The sequence below is a fragment of the Chlorocebus sabaeus genome, chromosome 26, assembly GCF_047675955.1.
Source record: "Chlorocebus sabaeus isolate Y175 chromosome 26, mChlSab1.0.hap1, whole genome shotgun sequence".
Lineage (NCBI taxonomy): Eukaryota > Metazoa > Chordata > Mammalia > Primates > Cercopithecidae > Chlorocebus > Chlorocebus sabaeus.
In genome coordinates this window covers 18,714,499-18,734,357 of record NC_132929.1, presented here as the reverse complement: position 1 = coordinate 18,734,357, position 19,859 = coordinate 18,714,499, and the positions used below count along the sequence as shown (strand labels likewise).

The 19,859-nt window shown below is 41.3% G+C and overlaps 1 protein-coding gene and 1 pseudogene across 7 annotated transcripts in view; both read left to right on the top strand.

Moving 5' to 3' along the window:
* Positions 1–19,859, top strand: part of TTBK2 (tau tubulin kinase 2) — a 180,339-nt gene that overhangs the window by 66,329 nt on the left and 94,151 nt on the right. For 5 of the 7 annotated variants that reach the window (XM_008016878.3, XM_008016880.3, XM_008016879.3 and 2 more), the window contains one exon: positions 17,567–17,640. In XM_008016878.3, coding sequence (XP_008015069.3) covers positions 17,567–17,640 — 74 coding nt within the window. The other 2 variants (XM_073012086.1, XM_038009890.2) reach the window with 2 other exon arrangements.
* On the top strand, positions 6,565–8,761 carry LOC103245755 (WW domain-binding protein 2 pseudogene; annotated as a pseudogene).

Below are 19,859 nucleotides of genomic sequence, written 5' to 3'. Positions count from 1 at the left end.
TTTTTTTTTTGTTTTTTAACTCTTGCATATAGGTTGGTTTAATGTTTTAGGAATTCAGAATATTGTAAAATTCCTGTTACAGTAAGTCCTCACTTAAGTCTCAATAGGTTCTTGGAAACTGCAACTTTAAGTGAAACAATGTATAACAAAACCAATTTTCTTTCCTCTCTAATGTTATGACAGAATGACTTTGAACTCAATAAGGTTTTTCGAGGACCAAATTACGTTACATGTTGTTTTGCTTAAAGCCCAGAACCTCTCAATGACATTAAATGAGGACTTGCTGTATTTATATTTAGTGTATCTTTTTATCAAAGGAAGTCTTCTTAGGATCTTTAAAAGTTTATACATCATTTACTGGCATCTAATTGGATATAAATATTTACTTGAGCATAACAAAATGTTTTTCTTTTAAAAGTATTGTGTAGGCGAGGTGCAGTGACTCATATCTGTAATCCTAGCACTTTGGGAGGCCAAGGCAGGAGGATCATTTGAGGCCAGGAGTATGAGATGAGCCTGAGCAGCATAGCTTGAGACCCTGTCTCTACAAAAAATAAAAAAATTAGCCAGGTGTAATCATGTGCACTGGTGGACCCAGCTGCTTGAGAGGCTAAGGTGGGAGGATCACTTGAGCCCAGGGGTTAAGGCTGCAGTGAGCCATAATTATGCCACTGTGTTCCAACCTGGGTGACAGAGTGAGACCCCATGTCTAAGTAAATAAATAATAAAAAAAAATTCTGTAGCTCTGATTTCTCATTTATTCTTTCTTTTTCTTTTTCTTTTCTTTTTGTTTTTTTGAGATGGAGCCTTGAACTGTTGCCCAGGCTGAAGTGCAGTGGTGCCATCTCAGCTCCCTGCAACCTCCACCTCCCGGGTTCCAGCAATTCTTCTGCCTCAGCCTCCTGAGTAGCTGGGATTACAGGAGCGCTCATTTATTCTTATGTGTGTTCCCTCCATAATATGTTCAATCTGACAAAGTTGGTTATATTTAAAAATCACTACTTACGTCAGTGATTGAATAGAAAGTTGTTTGGCCCTTCTGTTCCATCTTAGTTCTTTATGCTGCGAGTGATCAGCATCATCTCTTGTACTTTTTCATTTTTCAGTGTACCGTCCTGAGTAGAACTGATGTTTTTCTGTTTATTCCCTTGGGTGAGAAGGTAATTAATTGAAGGATTATTTAATTATTTAAAAATTTTCTTCTTTCCATCCTGTAAAGTGAGTGGAGGTCCAACTAAAACCAAAAAATAACAATAAATGTCATCGTTAGATAATGAAACAATTTTATTCTCAGTTGAGATATTTGGGAATTAGTTTGTCTTGCCTCATATAAATTCAGGAAAACTACATTTTTCTTTATAGGTCGTGAAGGGGAAATGATTTTGTTTTGATTTTCAGGGAATTTTTTTTTTTTACCCTGAAATATTGGTCCTGGATTTTATTTTTGCCTTTTAGACTACAGAGCACAAGCTGAGAGGTGGGAAGAAGGGTTACTATTACAGGAGAGTAACTGCACCTGTTCTGCCTTGCCTGTTTAAAGTCTCCATCTTCTGCTGCAACATATGACTACTCCTTTTTCCCAGTCATGAGAATAGAAGTAGTATGTAATTTCTGGATTAGATCACTGGTTTATCCAGTAGAGAAGACTGTGAACATTGCTCCACAGAGACCTTTTGTGGCAGAGCATAGTAGTTACATACTGGGACCTGAAAGATTAGGGATATATCCTTACCCTTCATTCCATCCTTTATCCTCATGTATAACATATAATCTACTCTTTTGTTTATTTCATCCTGTGCGTTTTTTTTTCTCCTAAAGTAACTTTTGCTTGTCCTTGTTGATGTTCATTGTTTCATCAAAGGGTGTGTGGAGGTCTCCAAGAACTTTATCTGTTGAGTATGTTCATTTTAACATTTTTCTCCTTGGAAGATGTAACATTATCTGTAGGCTTGGGGATTCGTTTACTCGTTACTCTTCTTTCGTTTAGAAAAATGACACGTAGAGAATAGAATAGATTTAGATTATTTCAAGGAGCAGAGGTCTATTTCCTTGAAATGGAATAGAATGTATATGTCTTTACCTGAAAACACATGTACATATTTATATATGCTCCATATGCACAAAGAACATTTGGAATCACATATAGCTCAAGAAGACCCTGAGGTGATTAGAATCAGAGGGGTCAGAGAAGGAGAAGATATTTTACTTTTTCCCTTTATACCCATTGTATTGTAATGTAATTAAAAGCTGTTTTGTGTTGTGAACTTAATGTATACATAGTTGGTAATGGCCGGGTGTGGTGGCTCATGCCTGTAATCCCAGCACTTTGGGAGGCTGAGGTGGGTGGATCACTTGAGGTCAAGAGTTCAAGACCAGTCTGGCCAACATGGTGAAACCCCATCTCTACTAACAATACAAAAATTAGCTGGGCACAGTGGTGCACATCTGTAGTCTAGCTACTCAGGTGGCTGAGGCAGGAGAATCACTTGAACCTGGGAGGCAGAGGTTGCAGTGAACCAAGATCGTGTGACTGCACTCCAGCCTAAGTGACAGAGTAAGACTCCATTTCAAAAAAAAAAAAAAAGAATTTGGTAATATCTTATGTGTCAGGACATCTATAGTAGTGTTTGAGTGCTAACGATGTGCTAGAACAGTCTACTGAATATTAGGCTCATTGATACTTTATCTTGTTTTAATATCATTCATATATAACTAATATCCAGTTTGTGCATAAGCTCTCCCTCCATTTCACTGATAAACCTTTTTAAGAGTGTAAATGGTCACAATAAGAAACTTAAAAATCAACACAACGAAATAAAGTGAGAAGTAAGTTTCCTTTAAGCCCCTCGCTTTCTTCTCCACAGTTAACTACTGTTACCGGTTTCCTGTGTATTTTCCGGAAATGTTCTATGCATATTATAATCAGCTCTATATATCTATGTCTAGATATGTATATATACACACATATATACACACACACATAAAATCGTCTATCATAATATATAATCATCCATATGTTTATGTATATATAAAATCCCCCTCCATTACCCACCTTCCACAACAACATATGGAATCAAACTATATATGCTATTCTGCAACTCATTGTTTCCCTTAAATTCAGTCAGTAAGATTTACTTTCTATTCACCTTAATGTTTTGCGGCAAGAGTGATCCTTCTAACATACTAACAGTTATGTCACTCCCCAGCCTTTGCTAAAAACTATTCATAATCTTCTTTTTCTCATGTAAAATCCACACACCATAACATGGCATACAAAACACTGAACTGATCCCTGCCTGCTGCTTTTCCTTTTTCTGTTGAAAATGTTGAGCTTATACCCAGAGTGCTGGTCTTCCTGAAATATTTTCAGTTAGTTTCTTTCTTTCTTCCTTTCTTTCTTTCTTTCTTTCTTTCTTTCTTTCTTTCTTTCTTTCTCTCTCTCTCTCTCTCTCTCTCTCTCTCTCTCTCTCTCTTCTTTCTTTCTTTCTTTCCTTCCCTCCCTCCCTCCCTCCCTCCCTCCCTTCCTTCCTTCCTTCCTTCCTTCCTTCCTTCCTTCCTTCCTTTCTTTCTTTCTTTCCTTTTTTTCCTTTCTTTCCTTTCTTTCTGACGGAATCTCGCTCTGTTGCCCAGGCTGGAGTGCAGTGGCATGATCTCCACTCACTGCAAGCTCTGTCTCCCGGGTTCACGCCATTCTCCTGCCTCAGCCTCCCAAGTAGCTGGGACTACAGGTGCCCGCTGCCATGCCCGGCTAAATTTTTTTTATTTTTAGTAGAGATGGGGTTTCACCATGTTAGTCAGGATGGTCTCAATCTCCTGACCTCATGATCCACCTGCCTCAGCCTCCCAAAGTGCTGCGATTATAGGCGTGAGCCACAGCGCCCGGCCATATTTTCAGTTTCTTGAGGCTTACAGCCTTTCATCTGCAAACTGCTTCCTTTTTCTCACACTTTGGGTAATTCCTGCTTTTTTTATTCTTCTTTTTAAGAAATGTGTAATCGTCCTAATATTTATGAAAGTCCACAGGTAAAACAAGATTCAAATATAAGAAGCAAAGTACAATTAAGAACTTCACCTTTTTTCACGTACATATAATGTCCAAAAGTATATATGCTTTTTTTTTTTTTTTTTTTTTTGAGACGGAGTCTCGCTCTGTCCCCCAGGCTGGAGTGTTGTGGCCAGATCTCGGCTCACTGCAAGCTCCGCCTCCCGGGTTCCCGCCATTCTCCTGCCTCAGCCTCCCGAGTAGCTGGGACTACAGGCACCCGCCACCTCGCCCGGCTAGTTTTTTTTGTATTTTTTAGTAGAGACGGGGTTTCACCGGGTTAGCCAGGATGGTCTCGATCTCCTGACCTCGTGATCCGCCCGTCTCGGCCTCCCAAAGTGCTGGGATTACAGGCTTGAGCCACCGCGCCCGGCCTATATGCTTTTAAAAAATGTGATTCTACTAGCTTTTTCCCTCCACCTCAATAAGATTATTATAGGATTTATTTTTAATTTTTAATTAAGTTCCAGGTTATACAAGTAGTTTAAAATAATCAGTTCTACAAAGTTTGTTAAGAAAAACAGTAGTCCAGGTTCTGGTTCCAGATGAGATGGAGTCAGCGCACTTCACTCTGTCTCTTCCACTGAATGCAGCTAAAAACCTGGGCAAAATTCTTGGAGTGGCTATTTGAGGCCTCTGAAAAGTAAATTGTGGGAGACAGACTGGAGAAGAAGACCAGAATTCAAAATACCATTGAACCAGCAGTGAGTTTACCATTTTTTTCTTCCAGTATGCCCCAGCCTGAACTTAATGTGTCCTGCAACTTGGAAGTGAGCATTGACATGGACAGAAAATGCATCGAGAGAAGTCTTCTAGTTCTGACTCGAGGAGGAGGAAAGGGGTCTCCTAATGCCCAGAGAAAGCATGGAAATCCTACATCTTTCTCTCTTTTTATTTATTCTCTTACACCCAGGCCTCAAACAATCCTTGACAGTGGACTCAATGGGGGCAGGCAAAAGCCTAAAATAGAGGGAGAGGATCCTTCTTCTCAGATTGGAGGAGCTATGGTCTGAAAAGAGTTGGGCAAATCCCCACTGTTTTTTTTCTCCCTCTGCTGTTCTGTTGCTTGGCCTTGCCTGATGTGAGCACAGTCATGGGAAGTACTCTGCAGAGTGGTGTTAATAAAGCCCCAGAGTTCTGCTGGGAAACTGGAAAAGGGGAGCCCCAGTGAAATGAAAGATTGTAGATGAGGGAGGAACTTGGGAAACTGACCACCTAAAGTTGCTTTTGGACTCCTGAGCTGACCTCCAGTCTGTGCATGCATGGGTCCAATCCTAAACAGCACATACGAACTTTGAGAACTGAATTATGGGATAGACCATTGCCCACATCCCAAACTGGAAACTACATGGAGTACTTATGGAACACGTTAAATATAACTGCAAAGGCTTTGAAAACTGAATTGACATTAGAAATACAACCTACAGAAGGCTGGTCAGAACTTGAAGCATGAACTCAACTGGGTCAATTACTGGCTAAAGCAAAAATACCAACATTCTTGGTGGGACTTGAATAAGACCTAGAGTCTCATAACATAATGTTCAAAACGTCCAGAATACAACCTGGAATCACTCAGCTTAGAAAGAATCAGACAGATCTCAACTTATATAGAAAAAGGTAGATGCCAGTGCCGGGATCATACAGATGTTAAAATTACGTTTAAAGGACTAAATCAGCTATTATGACATTGCTCCAAGAATGAGCAGGAAGATAGACAATCTTAGCAAGGGAATAGAAGACGTAAAGAACAACTAAATAGAACATTTAGACCCAAGATGTACAATAACAGACATAAAAAACTCACTGAATGGGCTCAGTAACAGAATGGACATGATAGGTGAAAGATTCAGTGAACTTGAAAACAGATCAATAGAAATGATCTAATCTGAACAACCAGGGAAAACCATGTAAAAATATAAACAGAGCCTCAGTGACCTATGAGATAATATCAAAATATCTAACATTTGTGTCATCAGCAATCCAGAATGAGACTTGAGTTTGGTGCAGCAAAGATATATAAATAAATAATGACATACAGACAGAAAAGGAGGAAATAAAATTGTTCCTGTTTGTGGATGACATGATTGTCTATAAAGAAAATCCCAAGAATTGTAAAAACTTCCTAGAATAAGTGAGTTTAGCAAGCGATACAAGATCAGGCCACAAAAAGCAACCATATTTCTGTGTACTAGCAATGAACAATTGAGAACTGAATTTTAAAAAATTTTAATAGCTCCAAAAAAAAAAAAGACATATGTAGGGTGTAAATATAACAAAATATATGCAGGATCTGGGCTGGACGCAGTGGCTGATGCCTGTAATCCCACTTTGGGAGGCTGAGATGGGCGGATCACCTGAAGTCAGGAGTTCGAGACCAGCCTGACCAACATGGAGAAACCCCATCTCTACTAAAAATACAAAATTAGCCAGGCATGGTGGTGCATGCCTGTAATCCCAGCTACTCCGGAGGCTGAGGCAGGATAATCGCTTGAAAGTGGGAGGTGGAGGTTGTGGTGAGCTGAGATTGCGCCACTGCACTCCAGCCTGGGCAATAAGAGTGAAACTCTGTCTCAAAAAAAAAAAAAAAAAAAAAAAAAAAAGGGTATATGTATATATTCTGTATGCTGAAAACTATAAAAACCTGATTAAAGAAATAAAAGAAGATTTAAATAAATGGAGAGGCATACCATATTCATTAATTGGAAGGTTCATTAATGGAAGGTTCATTAATTGGAAGATATTGATTCTCCCCAAATTGATCTATAGATTTAATGAAATAATAATAAAAATCCCAGCAGTACTTTTTGTAGTTATAGAGAAGCTGATTCTAAAGTTAAGATAGAAAAGCAAAGGCTCTAGAGTAGCCAAAACAATGTTGAAAAAGGATAATAATGTTGGGGAAAAAAATCAAATCACGTAGATAATAGATTTTTAAGTGTTCTTATTAAAAATGTGTTTGTGAGGCATGTTATTTGAGCCATTCCATCGTGTATACGTGTCTTCAAAACATGTTTATACAATAAAAATGTGTAATTTCTGTCAGTTAAAAAATACATAGTGAGACCTCCATCTCTACAAACTAAGAAAAAAAAAAAAAAAAAAAATTGACTGCGTTTTGAGTCTCGGGACCCCTGTCGGAGAGACTATGGCGCTCAACAAGAATCACTCGGAGGGCGGCGGAGTGATCGTCAACAACACCGAGAGCATCCTAATGTCCTATGATCATGTGGAACTCACATTCAATGACATGAAGAACGTGCCAGAAGCCTTCAAAGGGACCAAGAAAGGCACCGTCTACCTTACCCCTTACCGGGTCATCTTTCTGTCCAAGGGCAAGGATGCCATGCAATCCTTCATGATGCCATTTTATCTCATGAAAGACTGTGAGATCAAGCAGCCTGTATTTGGTGCAAACTACATCAAGGGAATAGTGAAGGCGGAAGCGGGAGGTGGCTGGGAAGGCTCTGCTTCCTACAAGTTGACTTTCACGGCAGGGGGCGCCATTGAGTTTGGACAGCGGATGCTCCAGGTGGCATCTCAAGAGTTCTATCCAGGACCCCCCATGATGGACGGGGCCATGGGATACGTGCAGCCCCCACCACCGCCCTATCCTGGACCCATGGAACCTCCGGTCAGCGGCCCCGATGTCCCCTCCACTCCTGCAGCCGAAGCCAAGGCCGCAGAAGCAGCCGCCAGCGCCTACTACAACCCAGGCAACCCTCACAACGTCTACATGCCCACGAGCCAGCCGCCACCACCTCCCTACTACCCACCGGAAGATAAGAAGACCCAGTAGGACCTCCTGCCTCCCTGCCTCCCACCTTTATCTCTGTACCCTACCCCTCCCATCGGGGCTGCACTGGGGCTGGGGGAGGGGGCGCCTTGTTCTCCCTCCAGGTCTGATCATAAACAATTACTAGGAACTAGCATTGTGGGACATTAGGGCCCCCGGCCTCAGGAGAGGTGCCGCCCAGCTTCCCATGCCAGCCCAGAGCCCACAACGCTGCCCAGTGTGCCTCACTCACTATCTGGGGCTCTCCTGGGAGCACGGGGCATCCCCTGTTCCTGTTTCACTCTCAGCTTCTCCCCTCGAAGGGACTCTCTGGCCACCTCCTCCACCGCAGTCCAGCTCCCTCAGTCTGGCAGCCACTGCTACACTCAGCCTCATGAGCCACTTCAGACCAGCCAGGTGTCTTCCCCGGCCCTGCCAGGCCCTGCTCACATTCCCTCCGCTGGTCTATGCTGGTCTCAGAAGGCCACCGTGTCCGCATTCCACTCAGCCAGGGTCCAACTGCAGCCCTGCCACTGTCCTTCCCTTCCTTGTCCTGGGTCATGCTGTTGCCACCCCGTGTGACTTTTGAAGCTGTAAAATGAGCTTTCAGGGCTTGGGTGGCGTCGGGGCAGGGCCGCCGAGGCTGGGAGGAAGTGCTTCTGCCTTTCACTGGTGTTTCTGGAATTTGCTTTCCCTCACCTCTCACTTCCCTCTAGAAGGAGCTTCCTGATTGGAACCAGAGAATGCATGTCTGTCCACTTTTGGGCTGCTGGGTGGGGCTGGAAACAAGTGCCGCTGACCCTTCGTGCCGGCCGGGACCTGCCACTAGCCCCCCAGCCTGCTTCTTCCCCGTAAGCTTCGTGCCCCTGGATGCGCTAACATTCGCTCTTGTTTGTTCCTGGACTGGCCATGAAGTGAGGAGATGGTTATCTAAAGAGAATTCCCTATTTATTTGACAAAAAATCCAGTTAATATATTAATGTGAAATAAACCCTGTTTGCACCTTGAAAAAAAAAAAAAAAATTGACTCAACATGGTGGTACATGGCTGTAGTCCCCTGCTGCTTGGGAGGCTGAAATAGGAGGATTGCCAGAGCCCAGGAATTTGAGTGCACTATGATTGTGCCACCATATTCCAGCCTCGGTGACAAAGTGAGATCCTGTCTAAAAATATAAAATATAAGCAAAGAAACAAACTATATGGTTTTAAAACAGAACTAGGATAATGAAGACTGTAGTACTGGCAAAGGGATAGACATATAGATCAAGTGGAGTAAAATAGAGATTTTGGACATAGGCTGACCCATACAAAGAAGGCCAGTAATAATCTACAAAGTCGCAAAGGTGATTCAATGGAAAACGAATGGTCTTGGTGCTGGAGCTATCAGGCATCCTTTTACAAAAGTAATGAACCTCCACCGAAAGTACACACATTATACAAAAATTTACTGAAGATATACCGCACATCGAAATGTGAGATAGAAGGCTGTATAACTTTTAGAAGAAAACATGGAGAAGATCTTTGTAACTTAAGTTTAGGCAAGAAGCTTGTCAAATGATGACAAAAGCATGATTCATAAAATAAAAAAATTGATAATTTGGATTTCATTAAATTAAAAACTTTGCTTGCAAAAGACGTTATGAAAAGAATGAAAAGACAAGTTACAGAGTGGAAGAAAAATATTTGTGAATCACCTGCAAAGGACTTTTCAGAATATATAAAGCACTCTGAAAACTCAACAATAAGAAAACAAACAATTAAAAATATTTAATAAGCTTTTACAGGTACTTCAAAGAAGATATAGAGTGTTAAATCAGTTGCTGAAAAGATGTTTAGCATAACTAAACATTAGGAGAATGCACAGTGAGATATCACTGCACACCACTAGAATGGCTGGAACTATACTTGAACCCGGGAGGTGGAGGCTGTGGTGAGCTGAGGTTGAGGTGACTGGCTGCAACTGGGGCTCCCTTGATTCCCCTCTCCTTGGGTTTGGTTAACGTGCTAGGATGGCTCACAGAACTCAGGGAAACATGTTTACTGGTTTATTAAGGATATTGCAAAGGATACAGATGAACAGCTGGATGAAGAGATGGATAAGGGTGAGGTGTGGGGGAGTGGGGAGCTTCTGTCTCCTCTCTGGGTAGGCCACTCCCCCAGCACTTCCATTTATTCAGCAAACCAGAAGCTCACACATCTCATTGTTCAAGAGTCTTTATAGAACTTAATCTTCAGCCCTCCCACTCACCTTTCCTGGAGGTTGGTGGGTGAGGCTGAAAGTTCAGTCCTCTCTTCTAAGCACTTCGTCTTTCTGGTGACTGGCCCCGTCCTGATTATATAGGGCTTCCCCCAAGTTACTGGATTAACATAAACTCAGGTGTTATCAAAAGAGTCATAAATAACAAAGACATTTCTATCAGAAAATTCCACAAGTTTTAGAAACCAGGTGACAAGTATCAGGGACAGAGACTAAATGTATTTCATATTATAGTTGGCTGTTCCTGTCAGTGGGTTCCACATCCATGCATTCCACATCTGTGGATGCAACCAACCACAGATTGAAAAATATTAGGAAAAAGGCTGGGCACGGTGGCTCATACCTGTAATCTCAGCACTTTGGGAGGCTGAGGTGGGGGGATTGTTTGAGGTCAGGAGTTCGAGATCAGCCTGGCTATCAGCCTGTGTCTACTAAAAATACAAAAATTAGCCGGGCATGGTGGTGCACGCCTGTAATCCCAGCTTCTTGGGAGGCTGAGGTATGAGAAGTGCTTGAACCCTGGAGGCAGAGTTGCAGTGAGATGAGATCGCTCCACTGCACTCCAGCCTGGGTGACAGAGCAAAGTCTGTCTCAAAAATAAATTAAATAAATAAATAAATAAATAAAAATTAGGAAAAAAATATTGCATCTGTACTAAAGATGTATAGACTTTTTTTTCCCCTGTTATTATTTCCTAAACAATCAGTATGGCAACGATTTACATGGCATTTACATTGTATTAGGTATCATAGGTAATCTAGAGATTATTTAAAATACAGTCATGCATCACACAACAGCGTTTTGTTCAGTGATAGACAGTGGTCCCATAAGATTATAATGCTATGTTTTTAGTGTACCTTTTCCACATTTAGGTACATAAATACTTAGCGTTGTGTTATAACTGTCTATGGTATGCAGTATAGTAACATGCCATACAGGTTTGTAGTCTAGGAGCAATAGGCTATACTGTATAGCCTAGGCATGTAATAGGCTATTCCATCTAGGTTTTTGTGAGCACACCCTATGATGTTCACACAGTGACTAAATCACCTAAGGATGCATTTCTGAGAACATACCCCTGTTGTTAAGCAAAGCCTGACTGTATATGGGAGGATATGCATAGGTTACATGGAAAATAGTACCCTATTTTAATTTAATTTAATTTTATTTTATTTTATTTTATTTTATTTTATTTTATTTTATTTTCAAGATGCAGCATTGCTCCATTGCCCAGGCTGGAGTGCAATGGTGCGATCTCAGCCTACTGCAACCTCTGCTTCCCGGGTTTAAGTGATTCTCCTGCCTCAGCCTCCTGAGTAGCTGGGATTATAGGTGCCCACCACCTGCCCAGCTAAGTTTTCTATTTTTAATAGAGATGGGGTTTCACAAGGTTGGCCAGGTTGGTCTCTAACTCCTGACCTCAGGTGATCCACCCACCTTGGCCTCCCAAATTGCTGGGATTACAGGCGTGAGCCACCATGCCTGGCAGGTACCCCATTTTATATCAGAGACTTGAGTATTGGTGGATTTTGGTATCCAAGGGAGGTCTTGGAACCAGTCCCCCATGGATACCAAGGGACTACTGTATACCACAGTGGCATATAAGGTTTTAGCTTACTTTTCTTGTCTGATCATACTTCCCACCTCAGCCTCCCTTAACTTGTATCAAGTCCTCTAGCCTGTCAACTCAATTATCTATCACATGTACTTAGATCCTTTATGACTTTGTGGGTGACCTTCTTTTAGAATACTGTTCTCATAAATGTGTAAAATCTAGTGATTTAATGCTCATGTGAAGCCTCATAAGCCAAATTTTTGAATCTTCTTTATATCCGTAGCAGTTTATCTATAATATTATAGAACTCATACTGCATTACATTTTTTTTGTTTACATATCTTGGCTGTGAACTCTTTGAGGGCATGGATCTTAATTTATCTTGTATTTCTAGTGCCTAGTTTAGTACTTGGCATATAGTAGATTGTCCTGTTTCTGTTCTGTCACAGTCTTTCTTTCCCTGTTTTAATACTTATTGACAAGGTGTTACTTTATTTTAAAATCTGTTTCTGTCGTTTCTGGGCATAATGGTTAAGAGCAAAGGCTCTGGCATTAAACTGCTTCATGTTTTGGTTGTAATTTTGGACAAAGTAACCTCCCTAAGCCTCTATTTCTATATTTGAAAAATGGAGAATATAATAATACTTGCATTATTGGCAGGATTAAATACATGTAACATGCTTGATATAGAACCTGGCATAAAATGCTTGCATATTATGTGTGCATATTATGCTTATTTATTTATTTATTTATTTATTTATTTAGAGACAGGGTCTCACTCTGTCACCGAGGCTGGAGTCAGTGGCATAATCACAGCTCACTGCAGCCTTGTCCTCCCAGGCTTAAATGAGCCTTTCACTGCAACTTCCTAAGTAGCTGAAACTACAGGCATGTGCCCCCACACCTGACTAATTTTTGTATTTTTTGTAGAGACGGAGCCTTGCCATGTTGTCCAGGCTAGTAACTCCTGGACTCAAGCAATCCTCCCACTTCAGCCTTTCAAAGTGTTGGAATTACAGGCATAAGCCACCACTCCTGGCCCATATTATGCATATTTTGTTAGCCATTATTCTATTCACTTATTTACACATATGTAGGGTCCAGCCCCACAGGGTCGGTGGGTTTTTCTCCCCGTGTGCGGAGACGAGAGGTTGTAGGAATAAAGACACCAGACAAAGAGATAAAAGAAAAGACTGCTGGGCCCGGGGGACCACTACTACCACGACATGGAGACCAGTACTGGCCCCGAATGCCAGGCTGCGCTGATATTTATTGGATACAAGACAAAGGGGCAAGGGTAAGGAGCGTGAGCCATTTCCAATGATCGGTAAGGTCACGTGGGTCACGTGTCCATTGGACAGGGGGCCCTTCCCTGCCTGGCAGCCGAGGCGGAGAGAGAGGGAGAGAGACAACTTACACCATTATTTCTGCATATTAGAGACTTTTAGTACTTTCACTAATTTACTACTGCTATCTAGAAGGCAGAGCCAGGTGTACAGGATGGAACATGAAGGTGGACTAGGAGTGTGACCACTGAAGCACAGCATCACAGGGAGACAGTTAGGCCTCCAGATAACTGCGGGCAGGCCTGACTGATGTCACGCCCTCCACAAGAGATGGAGGAGTAGAGTCTTCTCTAAACTCCGGGAAAAGGGAGACTCCCTTTCCCAGTCTGCTAAGTAGCGGGTGTTTTTCCTTGACACTGACGCTACCGCTAGACCACGGTCCGCTTGGCAACGGACGTCTTCCCAGACGTTGGTGTTACCGCTAGACCAAGGAGCCCTCTGGTGGCCCTACCCGGGCATGACAGAAGGCTCATACTCAGAAGGCTCATCTTATGGTCACTTCTCACTATGTCTCCTCAGCTCCTCTGTATGACCTGGTTTTTCCTAGGTTATGATTGTAGAGCGAAGATTATTATAATATTGGAATAAAGAGTAGTTGCTACAAACTAATGATTAATGATATTCATATATAATCATATCTGTGATCTATATCTAGCATAACTATTCTTATTTTATATATGTTATTATACTGGAACAGCTCGTGCCCTCGGCCTCTTGCCTCAGCACCTGGGTGGCTTGCTGCCCACACACATATTCACTGAGCATTTAAATCACTCTTTGCTGGGTATTGTGCCAGGTACTGTTACAGCCTAGCAGGTTCTTTTTGCCTGCTGCACAGAAAAAGCCAATACACTGAGACTGGTGTTGCAGCAGAGAGTTTAATAATTGCAGTGTGGCTCAGTAAGGATGGTGTGTGATATTTCTCAAATCTGCTTCCCTGATAATTTGACAACTAGGGTTTTTAAGGGTAGTTTGGTGGGGAGGGGGCTAGAGAATGGGCACTGCTGATTGGTTGAGTTGGGGATGAAATCACAGGGTTATTGAAATTATCTTCATGTGCTCAGTCGTTTCCTGGGTCGGGGACACCTGGGTGGTGTCAGTTGGTCCACTGAAAAATATCTCAAACACCAGTCTTAGGTTTCACAATAGCAATGTTATCAGTAGGGGCAATTGGGAAGTTACAAATCTTTTTTCTTTTTGAGACTGAGTCTCTCTCTGTCGTCCAGGCTGGAGTGCAGTGGTGCGATCTTGGCTCACTGCAGCCTCCTCTTCCTGGGTTCAAGCGATTCTTCTCCCCTCAGCCTCTTGAGTAGCTGGGACTACAGGCACGTGCTACCATGCCCAGATAATTTTTGTATTTTTAGTAGAAATGGGGTTTCACCATATTGGCCAGCCTGGTCTGAAACTCCTGAACTCATGATCTGCCTGCCTCAGCCTCCCAAAGTGCTGGGATTGCAGGTGTGAGCCACTGCACCCAGCCAGAAGTTACAAATCTTATCACCACCAGCTAGTGACTCCTGAGTAGTGGGCAATTATAAAAAGGTAAGTTAGGAAACAATGACTAGTTGTTATTTAACTATGCCTAAACCTTAACAGAATTCAGGCCCCTACCATAATTCTGTTTTTGGCCTTTAATTAGTTTTATAAAAGCAGTGTCTGTCCCCAAAGAAAGAGTGGGTTCGTTTTGAGAAGGGGCCATTATCATCCTTCCTTTAAAGTTAAACTGCAAACTAAATTCCTCCCATAGTCAGCTTGGTCTGTGTGTAGGGATGAGCAAAGGCCGTTAGCTTGTGAGTTTAGAAGCAAGATAGAATCAGCTATGTTGGATGTCTCTCACTGTTACAGTTTTTGCAAAAGTGTTTTTAGTACCAGAACAAGATAGATATGGTCCCTGTACATGACAGAAAAGTAGAGTCTTAAGGAATGGGTAATGCAAGGAAAACACTATTTAACTTATTTTTTATTGTTTCTTTGAAGCTGAGGACAAGAGTAAGTTGCTAATGATCATCATTTGATCCTTTCATTCTTACTACAATGTAATAGCACTGTTTTACAAATATATGTAAAATATGTGTTAAGTGATCAACATGTACTGTGTACATTGTGAATTATTGTGTTCTCCATTGCACCCATTCTTGCTAGCTTATAAACCCCTTTTTAAACAAAAACATAGAGAATGAGAGAGCAGTCTTGTACTGATTGATAACACAGTTGCAAAAGAGTTTGTTTTTTTTAAAGGGAAGGGGTCTTGCTATGTTGCCCAGGCTGGTCTCAAACTCCTGGCCTCGTGCAATCCTCCCACCTTAGCTTCCCAAGTAACTGGGATTATAGGCGAAGTCATTGCACCTGGCTTTGCTGAGTCTTAATTGTATTTATATTTTAAGCCAGTTAGGAGGCAAATTTTCTTTGAGTGTTTCATCAGTCTCCCAAATCTTCGTCTTCAAGCTTTGGCCTGTTACTCTTCCTTACTTTCAAGCAAGCTCCTTCAAAGACTGTCTGTCCTCATATTTCATATTCTGTTTACTCTTTAACCCATTATAAACAGACTTTTGCCCCTTGACTCACTAATGACTTCCTGTTTGTATTAGTACTTCTCAGCCTTTCTATATACTTGTCAGTGTCCACTTCTGCCCTCATGAAGTGTTCTCCCTTGGTTTCTGTGATACCCCTCTCTCAGTGTCCTCCTATCTTTCAGGCTATTCCTCTGTTTCCTTGAGGGACTCTTATTTTTGCTCATGCTTTGAATATTGCATTTTCTAGGGTGGGCATGGTGGCTCACACCTGAAATCCCAGCATTTTGGGAGGCTGAGGTGGGAGGATTGCTTGAGCCCAGAGTTTGAGATTAGCCTGGGCAAGATAGTGAGACCCTGTTTTAAAAATAATAATAATAATTAATGTTGCATTTTCCAAATTATGTGCTGAAGTTTCTTTTCCTCTTATATTCTTTCACTTGTCAATCTTCCATCTATTGTCTGTGAATTAATGGTTCCTCAGTGTACGTCTGGAGCTCTGCCTTTTGGTCTCAGCATCAGGCCTGAACTTACAATGTCTACTGAATTCACTTGATTGTCCTAAAATTCAACATTTTAATGTCTGCCTTTTGATCTCAGCACCAGTCCTGAATTTACAATGTCCACTGAATTCACTTGATTGTCCTAAAATTCAACATTTTAATATCACTTAAAATCTATACAACCTACTGTATTCTCTTATTTTGGTACAACTTTTCATTTAATTTTGCCAATTCTAGTAAAAAACTACATCTTTAATATTGGTCAGATTTATCTTATTTTATCTGTCTCTAATCCCCTTATTCTTTCTCCTGGATATTGTAACTATCCCCCAGAGTGACCTTCTCCACTAGAATTGACCCCTTTGTAGTCTACCCTCCTCATTGCCGCCACAGTGTTTTAGTATGTTATTCTTTATCTTAAAATCTTTTTGATACTTCTCATTACCCCGCAGTAGTTTTCAAATATCTCTCCATGTCCTACCTGGTTTAGGATCATTTAAAGAACTTTTGAGGCTGGGTGCAGTGGCTTATGCCTGTAGTCTCAGCACTTTGGGAGGCCGAGGCGGGCAGATCGCTTGAGCCCTGGAGTTTGAGACCAGCCTGGGCAACATGGTAAAACCCCATCTCTACAAAAAATACAAAAATCAGGCAGTTGTGGTGGCACACACCTCTAGTCCCAGCTATTCGGGAGGCTGAGGTGGGAGGATCAGTTGAGCCTTCCAGGAGGCAGAGGTTGCAGTGAGCCAAGATCATGCCACTGCACTTCAGCCTGGGCAACAAAGTGAGACCCTGTCTCAAAAACACAAAAAATAACAACGAACTTTTGAAAAGCTCATATTCTGTATCTTTCTTCACAGATTCTGAATCAATATAGAACTTAGGAATCTTTAAAAAGTTTTCCACTGCCTTCGGGTCAGTGGTGTCAAAAAGTGTTCCAGATGGTTTTCATTAGTAGCCAGGGTTGAAAAACACTAACCTATACATGTGGCTCAATTCTTTTGGGTGGTCTTTGCATGCTTTTCTTTAATCAGATTTCTGCTATACCCCTGTTCCCCTCTGTGCCCCAGCCAGCACTGTTCTGGGTTTCTCAGATGGAACTCAGGTTGAAAATCACTGGGCGAATCCGCATCAGTGAGGCCCCCAAAGATTGTGGGTCTTGCAGAAGTCATAGCAGTGAGTACCATAACATACCTAAAATTCAGGGTTTCTATTTCTAACATAGTTCTTTTTTATTGTTCTTCTGTGGCTTCATATGTATCGTATCTGGGCAGGTTGATCTGAATTGACCACTTAATCTTTTTCTCCCTAAATAATCATACATTTGTTTCCTCATTGATATATTAATTTGCTTATTTATTCATTCAAATAATCATTTATTTGACCACATGAAGGAATAGTACAGTGCCTGGGAGGAGAGGAGGTAGGTAGAAAATTTGAATAATATAAGTTTTCTATCCTTAAGATTCTCACGATGTATTTTATATTCAATCATAAAATGCTGTACAGAAAAGCAAATTATTAATGTTTTAAGAGAAACCATAGTATATTCTTTTCCACTGTTTTCTTTCTTTTTTTATCCAGGGAAAGACCATGTTTGTAGATTTATTGGCTGTGGGAGGAATGATCGATTCAACTATGTGGTCATGCAGTTGCAGGTAGGTTACCTTGAAAACGTGTCTTAAAATCCTTCCATTTTGATCAAAGTATACAATTACAGTAAATATGAATTAAAAAGTAACAATATTCTTAGTACCATGTGAGAATGTTTTATACTGTGCATATGGAACTTTATTTAAACAGACGATACACATTTTCCAAAAATGAAATAATTGTCTTTGTCCACTATTTGAGTTGACCTGTATCTTTACAGATTGTCATCTTTGCAGTTTTCAATCCCTGGGTAGATGAGGGGATATAATGTGAATCTTGCCCCTTCTACTGTTCATTACCTTAGGGATTCCAGTTTTCCATTTGTATTCTAAAGTATTGTCTTAGTCTGTTTTGTGCTGCTGCAGAATACCCAAGACTGAGTAATGCATAAAGAACAGAGATTTATTTCTTACCATTCTGGAGGTTGGAAAATCCTAGATCTAGGGACCCACATCTTGCAGGGGCCTTCTTGCTGCATCATTCCATAGTAGAAGTTGGAAGTGCAAGTAAGTATGCACATGGGCAAGGAAGGTGAAGAAGGGGTCCTAGCTCATCCTTTTTGTCAGGAACCTACTTCCAAGATAACTACCCCACTTCCACACCAAAATATGTCTCAAAATAAGGCATCTATATGGCAAAAAAAATATGAAAGAATGTTCAACATCACTAATTTTTAGAGAAATGCAAATCAAAACCACAGTAAGATACCAGCTCACACCAGTCAGAATGACTATTATTAAAAAGTCAGAAAATAACAGATGCTGGTGATATTGCAGTGAAAAGGAAACACTTACACACTGCTGGTGGGAATACGAATTAGTTCAGCTACTGTGGAAAGCTGTCTAGTGATTTCTCAGAGGACTTAAAACAGAACTACCATTCAATCTAGCAACCCCATTACGGGGTATATACCCAAAGGAATAAAATCATTCTACCAAAAAGACACATGCACTTACGTGTTCATCGCAACACTATTCACAATAGCAAACAAGTGGAATTAACCTTACATGCATATCAGTGGTGAACTGGATAAAGAGAATGTGGTACGTGTATACCATGGAATACTACACAGCCATAAAAATGAATGAAATCATGTTCTTTGCAGCAACATGGATGCAGCTGGAGGCCATTATCCTAAGCAAATTAATGCAGGAATAGAAAACCGAATACTGCATGTTCTTATAAGTGGGAGCTAAGCATTGAGTACACGTGGACACAAAGAGGGGAACAATAGACACCAGGGCCTACTTTGAGGGTGGAGCAAAGAAGGAGGATGAGGGTCAAAAAACTAGCTATTGGATACTATGCTCACTACCTGTGTGACAAAATCGTTTTCACACCAAACCCCAGCAACACACAATTTGCCCATGCATCAAACCTGCACATGTACCCCTGAACCTGAAATAAATATTGAAAAAGAAAAGAAAAACCATAGCAAGTACCAATCTTGAGTACTTGAAACTTTAAACAGTAGTTGAGATAGAGGAGAAATGCCATTCCTTTTTCTTTTTTTTTTTCCGTCAGTAACATAACTCTGTTCCATATATGTGTGTGTGTGTGTGTGTGTGTGTGTGTGTGTATATATATATTTTTTTTTTTCTTTTGAGATGGAGTCTTGATCTGTCACCCAGGCTGGAGTGTAGTAGTATAATCTTGGCTCACTGAAACCTCCCCCTCCCAGGTTCAAGCGATTCTTCTGCCTCAGCCTCCCAAGTAGCTGGGATTACAGCCGTGCTCCACCAAGCTCGGCTAATTTTTGTATTTTTAGGAGAGATGGGGTTTCATCACATTGGCCACACTGATCTCAAACTCCTGACCTCAGGTGATCTGCCCGCCTCGGCTTCCCACAGTGTTGGGATTACAGGCGTGAGCCACTGCTCCTGGCCTGTTCCCTGTTCTTTAGATGGTAGAGGAGTTAGGTCCAGAGGAAAGAAATTTAGAATAGGAATATTGGAATAATGACTACAATGGGGACAAGAGGGAAACCTTTCTATTTTCTCTGACACTACCTCTGCCCCTGAAAACACACACACACACACACACACACACACACACACACCCCCTGAACTGTAGTCACCCTCAAAGTTTAAAAACCGTGGTTCATCTTGATCTTGCTGCCTAGATCTAGAATTCTCAGTATTTCTTTTCATCTTAAGCAAACATCGTTTTGGGCATTTTACTTCTTTCTTTTCTTTTTTTTCTTTTTTTTTTTTTTTGAGACACA